General features: G+C 37.1%; 2 protein-coding genes across 2 annotated transcripts; one reads left to right on the top strand and one right to left on the bottom strand.

Moving 5' to 3' along the window:
- The first annotated feature begins 386 nt into the window (after window positions 1–386).
- LOC122060797 lies at window positions 387–3,382 on the top strand. Its single transcript, XM_042623898.1, has 4 exons — window positions 387–934; window positions 2,015–2,227; window positions 2,380–2,589; window positions 3,269–3,382. The coding sequence occupies exons 1-4, from the start codon at window positions 566–568 to the stop codon at window positions 3,380–3,382; spliced, it is 906 nt and encodes a 301-aa protein (XP_042479832.1). The 5' UTR covers window positions 387–565.
- A 3,932-nt stretch (window positions 3,383–7,314) lies between these two features.
- On the bottom strand, window positions 7,315–9,297 carry LOC122060796 (disease resistance protein RPV1-like). The gene is made up of 3 exons (XM_042623897.1): window positions 8,854–9,297; window positions 8,038–8,760; window positions 7,315–7,923 (listed from the first exon to the last, which is right to left on the bottom strand). The coding sequence occupies exons 1-3, from the start codon at window positions 9,046–9,048 to the stop codon at window positions 7,315–7,317; spliced, it is 1,527 nt and encodes a 508-aa protein (XP_042479831.1). The 5' UTR covers window positions 9,049–9,297.
- Window positions 9,298–12,114: the final 2,817 nt, after the last annotated feature.

Below are 12,114 nucleotides of genomic sequence, written 5' to 3'. Positions count from 1 at the left end.
GGATTTTTGATCGAAAATATATTTTGGATCTTGATTTAAAAGATAAAATGCTGTTAAAATATGCATTTTATTTGGTATCGCTTCCTTTTTTTCGCATCTGAATTTTTATACGTAAAATATAGATTCGACAATTAAACGTTGGAATACGGCAAGAGAAAGTGATTTGATTTTAGATTGAGTTCAGCTTGAATTCGTCCATACCATATTAACATCACCGACTGAAATGGTAAATATCGCTTTGAATGGTAGGTAAAGATATGCTTGATCTGTCCCCACTCCCCAACGGCTAATTAAAATTCTCTTCGAAGTTCAAACTTCAAAGAGAAGAGAAGAGACGAAAAAAAAAAAAAAAAACGTGAAAGGGTGAGAGAGGTCCAAAGTCACCCTTACCACGTTTCGTATTTTCCCTCCCAAATCCAAAAATTTGAAACTCTCACTCTCGTCTCGATCTTACAAAAATCCAATAAGAGTACAGACAGAATCGGAACCCCTTTGGAGTTTCCAAAGGAGTGATTCTGTGAAATTTTCATTGCTGAAATCACGCCTTCCTTGAAGATTTGGGGCCATGGAAGACGATCAAGAGCTCGGCTTTGACGCCTTTCATGGCGCCCCATCTCTTGTATCTCTGGCTCACTTATCGCCTTCCTTCACGCCCTCTTCTCGCCGTTTGTCGAGCAATTTCAGCCCTCTTGGTCCCCCGGTTTGCTCAGCTCGGCGGCTATCCTGGGTCTCTCTCCAGGGTCGTCTCATTGGTGCGGAAGAAGCTAGTTCTGCTAAAGCTATTGGAGGTTCGTTGAGTCCAGAAGAAGCCGTGGCGTGGGAACTATTTAGCCCCATTCATCGAATCCTCATCGTCGCCGTGGTCGCTGTAGCTGCTGCTGATTCGAAGAAATCTCGACAAATATGGGAACTTAAAAGATCCGTACATCTCAGGGTTAGTAGTAATTGCAACTTCTTCAAGCCTTCTGTGTTAATGAAACTATGAAAGAGATGGACTTCCGTTACATATTTCATATTAGGGTTTTGGCTTTTGGGTCTATAGATTCGGATTCAGGGGGAGTGATTTCAGCACACTTTTATCAATTTCTAATTCTGGCTGACATTAACCCCAAATGCCATGACTTTTGAATCCCTTTAATACTCAGCTTGATCCAAGCCAAAGAGAACTTATTCTTGCGGATTTAGGCAAATGCTGATATTGGACCGAAAGCAAATTAATATAAAACACCAAACAAGGAAGGTCGTGATCGTGTGGGCTATATTCTTGAACCCTCCTTGTAAATCAGAGTTTTTTCTTCTGGCTATATGTTTTTGTTTCTCTATGATATTGCCTTGACTTTATATGGTGTCTTGAGCCAGTAGACTCTCTGCGCCTCTCTGTGCAAGTATGGGGCAATCCATTATTAAGCATCACTTGCTGGTCAAATTTGACATTAACCCCAAACTCTGATAATTAGCTCAAACAGAACACTTGATCCTCCTGTTTGTTCAAAAAAAGTAGTAAATTTTGATATACCTTAGCTCATTTTGAAAATAAGTGATCTAGAATTCTCTTTGAGAGCCAAAGACATATAGTAGATTGAAATGTAAGACAATTTCAAAATACTTGGTAGATATATGAAAACCAAAGGATAATTTTGAGTTTTTAACAATTTAAAAGAAAAGCTATATAGATGCTGTAAAGTGATCCATGTAGAAGTAAAGAGTGGGGTGCCCCTGGGGGGTCGGAGAATCAAAATCACTGCCCTAGAGTTATTGTACTGTGTCAGCATTCTTAATCACTGTCTAGGTCTTGTCTCAATTATGAACTTAGATAGAGTCGATTGGAGGGCAAGGATCCATGTAGCGGACCCCATTTAGATGTGCTTCTTTCCTTTTACTTTCATTTCTCCTATTTGTTTTGCTTAAGTTGGGATAGGCTGAGTTTGTTGTTTTCCTCTTTCTCCTGTATACATAGTAATCATTTATTATATTTTTTGCTAATGCGGTTTTGAAGTTTCATTCTGCCTTTCAGGATCAAGTTTTGTCAAGCATGCAACAGAAGCTTGACGATCTATGCAACCAGATGAACACCATGAAAGACAGGCCTGAACATGAAGTTAACTTGTCATTCACAAATAACAAAAAAATCCTATACAACAATGATATCCAACTTGATGATACTACAATTTCTCCTTGTGGTTGTCAACTTTGCTATGAGCATCGTGATTCATCAAATGGTTTAGTGGTAAGAACCATAATAATAGGCACTAAGAAAAAAATATTATTGTTCTATTGAAGTGAGATAAGATTCCTCTTTTGTTGCTATCTTGGTTGTCATTGTATTCTTGTAGCATGGAGGCTGAAATATTAACCTTTATTTGCCAAATTTTTGATCAGTGTGACTTTGTTGAGGTATCATGCCGCGGAGATGAGGTGTTAAAGTATAAGATACCTTCCCCAAATATAGCAGAGCAAGAAGAGCGCCGGATGTCTGACTTGTCTGACTGGTCTACAAGTGTGAATTCTTTACTAGATATTCAGCTAGAGCGCCGGATGTCTGACTTGTCTGACTGGTCTACAAGTGTGAATTCCTTAATAGATATTCAGGTAAGAGAATAAGACCCAAAATCCAAGTTTAGGAGTTTGTTCTAATTTTGCACTTTATTTGCTTTGGTTTTTGGGGAATACTAGACAATCATTAACTTGTGACACAATGTATTTGATAATTGTGTATTAATATGGGTTCGACTAGGGCTGCCTGACCAAGGAAAGTGTACTACTATACTAAAAATGGTCTTAGGTTAGGTTATGAATCTATGTTTGAGTTATGAAGAATATTGTTTTGTTTTAAATGTTTTTGTGTGTGTGTGTGTGTGTGATGATAAATCACAATGATCTAGCAACTAGAGATTAGTATTTTGTTCCTTGCGTTGGAAAAATGGTAGGGGTGTAAATTCATACAGTGTGTGTGTGTGTGTGTGTGTGTGTGTGTGTGTGTGTGTGATGATAAATCACAATGATCTAGCAACTAGAGCTTAGTATTTTGTTCCTTGCGTTGGAAAAATGGTAGGGGTAGTAAATTAACATACAATCATCAATAATCAGCAATCAGATTGTTGTTGGTTGTCCTTAAATAATTCATAGATATCTTGAGATGGGTTCTATTGCTATTTTCCCAAAATTTAATGCAACAAATGCAAATTTGCAACCAAAGCAACCAAAAGCAGATTAGAATTCACTTGCTACCAGGTTCTTTCTTTATAATGCCTTGATGGATTGCTTACAGCTCAACTCAGATACAAAACTAAAGAAAGATATGGGGTTAACATGGATGAGATTTTTTATTTCCTCTTTCATCTTCATTTCTCCGTTTCATCCATCTTCATCTTCTTCACTGTAATCCTACCCCTTTCTCTGTTTCTAATCTGAAGAAAACCTCATGACAATTCCTTACGTCTCTCGATCTCCTCTCTTATCCGGTTTCGAATACAAATGGAATTTCAGATCATGTTCAGTTTCCCGAAGTGATCCTTCTCTAGCCTGATTTATCTAGGATTTTAGTCCCTTTCTTTTGTTAGAATTCTGAAAGAGGGGGATCTCAGAGAGAGAGAGAGAGAGAGAGAGAGAGAGAGAGAGAGAGAGAGAGTGATGTCGAATTTGTATGGGGATTTCAATCAGAAGATTGATTATGTATTCAAGGTAGTCTTGATTGGAGATTCGGCAGTCGGGAAATCCCAGCTTCTTGCACGGTTTTCCCGCAACGAATTTAGTTTGGATTCAAAAGCGACAATTGGAGTTGAATTCCAGACGAGGACGCTCGTTATAGATCACAAAACTGTCAAGGCACAAATATGGGATACGGCTGGACAGGAAAGGTACGTTTTCCTACAGTGTTCATGCTCCTCTTATTATAAGTTATGAAATTCCCATTCAATCTGTCATTGTTTGTATGTTCATCAAATTGATGGTCATGAGTTTATTCTAGATTCTATCAAAAAAAAAAAAAATTAAAGATTGAAGTAATTTAGTGAAGAAAATTGACTCTTCATTCTTTCTGGCTGTATTATAGAATTAAGCTTCATTTTGCTACCGTAGGAGATGTTACCTGCCTGGTAGTTCTAAACTGTCAAGTATATGAGAGAGGCTTGCCAAATCCCTTTTTGTTCGACCTGGATAGCATAGTGCTTTAACCTGGAAAGGTGAATATCTCTGAAAACAGAAAATTTTTATGGCAGAGAATACCAATAGCTAAGAGGAATAGTTCTTGATCAAGGCTTGTTAGACTAACATGTTGATTAGTGATAACCACAATACACAATCGGGCAAGATCTTGCTCTTACTATGGCATTGAGAGTCTTCATTCATTAAGAGCTACAGGTAATTGCATTTTTCCTATTTAATCATACTAATGGTTAGCCACGATTACAAATAGAGATATACATCACAATGTGGCAGAGTTTCAATGAAAAAAAAAAAACATTTGAGTTTCTTGTGCTGTGTACCAACCATGTGGAACCCAGGGAGGCAATCTTGGTAGATTCTGAACTCTCTTACTCTTTCTATTTGTCTTCTTCAATTTTCTTTTCAGATCTTACTTTCTTCCTGTTTTATTGACTTTCAGTGTCTTATATTGCTGACTTACTGCCCAAAACTTGACCTTCATTAGCCCCTGTCATTCTATTCTTATTCAGTCTTTTCTCATTTTTTTTTCTTTTTAATGAGTATCTGTTTACTCATTAAATCTTTAATATGATTTTATTAACCAATTGGATTTTACCTTTTTTTCTCCTATTGATGGTTTTATTTAAGCACTGGATTTATTTTGAAGAAACCCTTTTCTCTCTCCAACCGTCTTCCAGACATAATAAGAAGCCCCAACTTGTTTTACGCTCGGCTTCTTATTTTATATCCTTCCTTACTGTATTTTTCTCTTTCTCATTACTCCAATGAGGGTTGTTGCCATCCTATCTGAGATGGAGGAATTAAATCTTGGGAGATTGGAAAGAGTTGTTTCACCTTTTTTTTTTTTTCATTACATTGGGTGTTCCGGTGGCATTTCTGTGGTGTGTGTATTATCCTATCAGGTGATAATTTTTCACTTTAACTAATGGATGCTTGGAACTTGAAATCACTTCTCTGGAGTGATTATGTGTGAATTAAAGTTCAAGGAAGGAGTATGTTTTATGATTCTTAGGTCGATAGGGTTTGTTCATTGAATGGTAGGGCCAGGTATGAATTTCCTGAATTAGAAACTCCCCTTTTTTTCACCCCGACTAATACTTCCATGTCAATTCAATGGATTTTTCTGGTTGAATTAGTGAATCTCTTGACGAGTTTAAGGGTTTAAAGCTTCTATACTTTAGGCACAAAAAGTCTTTATATATAGATAAAGAAGCCTATATCAGCATCACTCTTGGTGTCAATTGTAAAGAACTTATAGGTTTTTTTGGCTTAATGCATGGTTAACCGGGTCCTACTTTGGAATACTCTACCTTGATTTGCCTCATTCTAGTTCTTCGATGTCAATATGTGCACTGGATTCTGACTTTATTGCCCCAGTGAAATTTACGGAGACAGACCCATGAAGTTTTGTGGTGAAGAGCTGGCTTGAAACGATTTTGGCACGCTGTCTTAAAATTGCAAAAAATTCACGTGGGTCAAATTCTGGAAATGTCAAAGTCAGTCATAAGCTTCTTGAACTTTCTGAATATCCTTTCCCTTAAATCTATGAAGTTTAATACCAGTTACTGCCTCCTACACTGAAAAACTTCTTGTGAGAATCATCCTTCACTCTCCTGAGCTTTCATACCTTTTTTTTTTCTCAAAATTTTGTTATATTGTGATGTATTTCTGACTCTCAGTTAATACCCTTCTGTTTTGTTAGCCTAAATCATGAAAGAGGCAATCTCTCTCTCTCTCTCTCTCTCTCTCTCTCTCTCTCTCTCGTGTGTGTGTACACATGAGTGTGTTAAATGTTTCTACCAAATCTACAATACAACAACAACGAACTCAACATTTTCTCAACTTAATGGGGTCAATGATATAGATCTGTGCAAAACAAAATAGGAGAAAAGAAAGATCCAAAACAGAAAAGGAAAAAGACCAAAAAGAACGAAAATGAGAAATACCAGAAAAGTGAAAGACAAATGAAGGTAAAAGGAAAGAGGCACCACCCAACAAGCCATGAGAAACCCAGCTAAATAGAGTCAATTACATGGATCCTTGCCTTCAATAAGCACTATTTGAAATCATACATGGGACGAGACCTAGGATAATGAGATATTCATATAGTTAGCTTAGTTTGGTTGTCAGGAAATGAATAAAAAAAAAAATCAAATTTTTTGAATTCGAAGGATAAACACGTAAGCCAGTCGTTGCATCATGATGACGACTCGAAGATGCTTGAAAGAACACGTTGCTGACTCATCATGAGTTTATGCAAACATGCAACGTGAATCTACCAAATGTTACCAAATCTTCATCCGACGTAGGAATACGCTCAAAAGGGTTCGGAATATGCTCATTGGATGTTGACTTGAACCGACTGTTAATTATTTTTCATGTTTTTTACTTTAAAATCTTAAAAAAATCATAAGTTTCAAACTGCAAGTCCAACTTAATGATTCAAAATGCGTTTCAAAGCATATTTTGAATACTATCCAATGATCTGAAAATAAAAAACCACGTTGATAAAAAAAGATAATTGACAGTAAGTTCCATCAAACAAAATGAATATTCTTTTACAAAAATGATGAAATAAACCTAATCACAAATTTTTGATAGATTTCAAGGCTCTTTGACTACCCTTTGACCTAGCCAACCTTCACAAAAGTATTTTGGTCATTTCTTGACCAATTTTCTTGAACTGCTCAAAATGGAACAAAACTCATCTAGGAATCAAAATAAAGCCTCCTAATCTATAATTTGGTTTCATAAATTATCCAATATTGCTACACACACCTCTAGGCTGACAAAAATGAGGTGTCTACAATGAATACATTGAATCTCCATCAAACCTGTCAAAATTATCAAATCACCCTTCCATGTGAAACAACTAGGTCCTACATCCACCTAAAAGACCTTTAGCCTAATAACACAAAACAATAACAAATGATATATAGAATCACATATCCTTATGGGATTAAAAAAAAAAATGTAAAAGAGTCTGCCATAGAATGAAATTATTTTTTTCTGGAATAAAAAAACTCCATAGTATGAAAGAAAACAAAATGCTGTTTCAAACTAACCTATCTTCAATGAAATTGAACCAGTTATCAGCTTGGAAATTTTATGTTTCATAGGAAACTAAATGCAGGAATCATTGGCCAGTCCTCAATCTTTTGGAATTACTGTAGATTCCAACACATCCTCAATATAGCCTCTCTTATTCTCATTTTCCATGTTAGCCACAGTTGGTCCTCCATCCACAGCGACATCATCATTAGAAACAGACATGTATTGAGTCAACGATCGATCATTATCTGATTGGATTTCCTCTTCATCAAGCTCATGCACCAAATGGACTCCACATTTTTCCACATCCACACGTCCTTTCCAAGTCATAATTTCTACTGAAATCTCCACTTGATCCCCTACTTCCAAGTGAGCCTCAATAACCTCAGCTCCAAAGAAACCATAAAGCCGAGAAAGGGGTATATAGCATACCCATAATGCATGAGTTGACTGGCAGATAAACACGTTTCTATATGATCTATTCCAGCGCTCCAATTGAATACCTTCGGTCTTATTATAAATAAGAAGGTTTGCCATAACTGCTAACCTCACATCATTGTCAAAAACAGCCGCTACATCTAACCCTTTGATTTTACAACCTGGGTGTGGTGATACCTCAAAAGATATTTTGGATCCTATATTTTGGTGGTCGATCCACTCTGGAATCTCACTTCCACTACCCCAGACTTCAAGTTCCCAATGTACACCCTGTCCCACAGAATACAAAATGTAAAAAGAAAAAATTTATATATATATATATATATAAGAGAGAGAGAGAGAGAGTCCTGGATGGTGGCACCCTTCCATGTGGATGTCTCGTACAGATTGAGAAGTCTCCGGGCACGGGATATCTCTGGACTTGTTAGGCAACATTGATGCGTCACAGTCAAGTTGAAAGAGGTCACTAATATTTGCTGGTAATTCTTCCAATGATGTGCATTCTTCTATATTCAATGTCCTTAAACGTGATGGAAGATTTGGTATTACTTGGAGATTTCTACAGTCATTCAATGAGATGCACCCCAGACGAGAAAGATGACAGATGCTGGCTGGTAAGGTAAAAAATCTGTTTCCAGTCAAATCTAACTCGGCCAATGATGAGGATAAGCTCCTGAAATCATTGGGAATCATGTCTTCTGATAGATTACAGTTACTAAGATTCAGATCTCTTAAGGAGCATAAACCAGAGAGAGATGCAGGAAGCAAAGTGATAGGCTCAGGCTTTCTTCTTAGTGAACCCCAATACTGGAAGAATGAAAACCATGATTTGGATTGCAGCTGCGTAGACTGTGAGCAACCAGAGAGATTGAGTCTTCGAAGGGATCCCAACTTACAAATGCTGCTTGGAAGATTCAGAAGGTTATTGCAGTCTTTCAGATTCAAAATAACAAGTTTCTGAAGCAATCCTATGGATGGGTGAACCTTGATCAACCTCCTACAACCTTCAAGAATCAATTCCTCAAGATTAAGGAGTCCAGAGAAGTTTGGGGTCTTTGTTAGGTAACAAGAATGGCTAAGATTGAGGATTTTCAACCTTTTGAGCACCTGTATATAAAAAAAAAGGAAGAGAAAAAAGTAAGCTTTTGATGAATACACAATTCATTCTGAAGAAAGTTTGATATAGTGACTATTTTATACCTTGATTTCTTCCCAAACTTCCTTTATATGGCTATGTTGCATGTCAAGGACAACAAGCTTCTCCATGTTGAAATTTGTAGGAATGGAATTCAAAGGAAATCCATGCCAACAAAGCCACCTTAGCTTCTTAAATAGATGTTCATACCCACCCCTGAGATGTACATAATTAAGTTGAAGCAATCTCATTCTATCCATGGTTACAAATGCTTTAGCATCAAAAGACACATCTTCAAAGTCGAACGCGTTTAAGATGAGGCCTTCAACAGATTTGGTTCCCTATCACCAATAGTGTTGGATTAATGAATCAAATGTTTAAGGAAATAAACACTCACTGAAAATACACATGCATATGCACTTAAAATACCAAATTAGAATCTATCCTGAAGCAGTAACAACTAAAACAAAGCCTTCAAGATAATTAAGTATTCCAAGAATAGCCATGGGGATCTGAGCTATCGGTCAGCCTTATGAGGAGGATTCAGTTGGAGGATTTCATAAGCCCATGTGACAGCCACATGGATGTTGCTGTTACTTTGTTTGTGCCACTAGTTTCTAATTTTTGTAACCAGTTAAGTCAAGGATGTGTATGGTAACATTTCCATTCCAAATTACAGTTTCTTAGTTGGAAACATTTGTTTGTGTTTCTGATATTTTGGAGTATTTCTGTACAAGAAACGGTGGTTGAAGTTGCAGTGGAGGTGGTGGTGAAAGAATCGAGATAGGCAGGCAATCAGGTAAACGAACATTCCGGTAGCAGGCCTTCCGTTTGATCTCTGTCCCTGTGAAAATTTACCCTTTCGTGCGAGTTTTTGTCCCAAATTTTTGTTTTCTTTTAATTTTTTCTAAAACTGTTCGGTTCATTTATAATTAAAACACACACACACACACACACACACACACACACACACACAAAAACAGACCAGATATCCCATAACTGTTATGTTCCAAATGTATTCCAGAAAACAAACACAAAAACAAAAAAGTATTTTTTTTCAATGTTGCCATACAGACCCTTATTAGCTAAGCAGTTGTTTCTATTTTATTTACTTCCTATGTAACAGCTTTGGATCTTATTCTAGAGGATCCTAAATAGATTAGCAGCCAATTACCCTTGCTCATGCAAAAAGGGTTACCATTCTGTAATAAGGTTAAAGCTATTATAAATAAAAGAGGATGGGAAATGTTGCCTACAATTTTGATGAAGAACAATAAGCTCTCTTTTTGAGTTTTTGCTACTGTGGTGATTCAGTTGAATGCCTTAGGTGATGATTCCTATGGTTTGGTAGGTGGGGAACCTACCGCCGTCCTTGGTAGTGAAGCCAAGCTGATATAAACTTCCTTCCTTCTTCACTATAATCTAACCAGAATTTGGTGGTCGTGCTTGTTTCCTCAACGCGTTTCTGCCGTTTCTGTTTCCAGAAACAGCAGAAACAGAGCAAAAAGCGTTTGATAAAACTGTTCCGTTTCACTTATTTTTAGAAATAGAAATAGAAATTTTTACTTATTTATGATTCAAAAGAATTGCCACAAGTCGTTTCCAGAAATGGTGAAACAAGTTGAACTTGTTTCGCCTAGGTCGTTTCTTGAACCATAAATAGCGATATCTGGGAAGAAATCATTATAAACTGACTTTGCGATGGTTGTCTTTCCTGATCCACCTATACCCAAGAAGCATGAATAGGCAAACAGATTTAGGAATATAAAGCACTGGGCGTCCTACAAGGGAAGACATTCTCACAAGCAGTTCCACATATTAGCATATTATCACCAAATTTGTCATCTTTATCCAATGGTCTAAAGGACCTAATCATCAATTTATGATTCGAAAAAATGTATTTTATTGAGAAAACCACGATAGCGATCCTTGATTCTTCAATTGGGTTCTCTGTGTTCATCGTCATCTCTGCAGAGATGGATAACGCAAACGTCAACTCGAATCAAATTCCAAACCGCCCTGGACCCAGGAGGGTAATTTCATTTGGGAGAATCTAGGTCACCACCAACCCCTCTGCACAAACTCCGGCCATCCCCGACCACCTTTTGACCCCCATTCAATGCCCCTCGAACACCAGCCATTATTTTCATCACTTTAATCAATATTTTGGGTTTGTTAGATTTTATATCTGTTTTATTATATTGTTTTGGTGTAAAATCTTTTGGGGTGAAGGTAGTAGAAAAGAGTCAATAGCACTTATGGGAGTGTTCTAAAGTTCATTCATGACCATTACTATGAGTAATACTATGAGAGCCCGGAGAGGTATTAGGATTAATTCAATTTATTGAATTAATTCCCAATTCATATTCATATTCATACAAGGGTGGGTTTTGGGTCCATTTAAACCCAACCAAATACCTTATAGAGATATGTGGGTAGCTCTCGTGTGGAACTTTAAGACATGAAGAAATCTTTTGCAGACCCAATAATCTGCATTGAAGCCTCAATTATTGTCTCACATTCAATGAAATAAATTTTTTTTTTTTTTTTGTTGGAAAAGATATACGGTTCAAAAGTCAGACGTCACCAACTGGTTACAATAATTTATTTTGTTTTCAAATTCAAACGAGGTAACCCAAATTTGTAAACCAAGGTTGGGCGAGGGAAATGGTGTTTTGACTCAACCATGATTAAGTTTGCAGTTTCAGACAGTTTGGCCGCTCTTTTTTAAACTTTTGAATTTCATCATTTCGTCAAGAAGCATTTTTGTTTCTCTCCGCTTCTTCAAATGCAGAAAAAAAAAAAAAAAGGTAACCTTCTTCTTTCTCTCATTACTCTTTTCAAATATGTTTTAAGGAAATTTGATTCTTGGGTCACCGGAGAACTGAGTGGTTTCTTTTGTTAATCTCTTCATTTCAGGTTACGAGAACAACAATGCCGGAATCAAGAGACAGACTAGTAAGGCCGGGTGCGATCGAGCCACTGTTTGATCCTCGTCGTAGTGGTGGTGGGAGGAATATGTTTGCTGGGTCTTTGCAGCGAGGGTCAATGGCAAACTCGGTTCAACGATTGAGTCCTGGAGGACCTGCTAGGCGTGGCCGTAGACGTGGTACGACGAATAATAGCACTTCTTGGTACCCGAGAAGACCTCTCCGGGACGTCACTGAAGTTGTTCGTGTAAGTGTTTTAGTTGAAGCCTAATTGAGATCTCCGTAATTCTTTGAATCTTTGCGTTAATAACTAGATTTGCTCCTCCGCTAATCTTGAGAAGAACTGTTAAATCTTTGTCTGAAATATTCTTCGGATTGGATTATGAAGTGTTGAGT

This window comes from Macadamia integrifolia, chromosome 14, assembly GCF_013358625.1.
Source record: "Macadamia integrifolia cultivar HAES 741 chromosome 14, SCU_Mint_v3, whole genome shotgun sequence".
Classification (NCBI taxonomy): domain Eukaryota; kingdom Viridiplantae; phylum Streptophyta; class Magnoliopsida; order Proteales; family Proteaceae; genus Macadamia; species Macadamia integrifolia.
The sequence above is the reverse complement of the archived record's forward strand: the minus strand, read 5'-3'. Positions and strand labels throughout refer to the sequence as shown.

Coding starts and splice junctions, on each gene's coding strand:
- LOC122060796 (XM_042623897.1), bottom strand. CDS start 9,048: ATGGATAGAATGAGATTGCTTCAACTTAATTATGTACATCTCAGGGGT. Junction 8,761..8,853: donor AAGTTTGGGAAGAAATCAAG/GTATAAAATAGT, acceptor TTTTATATACAG/GTGCTCAAAAGGTTGAAAAT. Junction 7,924..8,037: donor GCCCGGAGACTTCTCAATCT/GTACGAGACATC, acceptor TCTGTGGGACAG/GGTGTACATTGGGAACTTGA.
- LOC122060797 (XM_042623898.1), top strand. CDS start 566: ATGGAAGACGATCAAGAGCTCGGCTTTGACGCCTTTCATGGCGCCCCA. Junction 935..2,014: donor AAAGATCCGTACATCTCAGG/GTTAGTAGTAAT, acceptor TCTGCCTTTCAG/GATCAAGTTTTGTCAAGCAT. Junction 2,228..2,379: donor ATTCATCAAATGGTTTAGTG/GTAAGAACCATA, acceptor ATTTTTGATCAG/TGTGACTTTGTTGAGGTATC.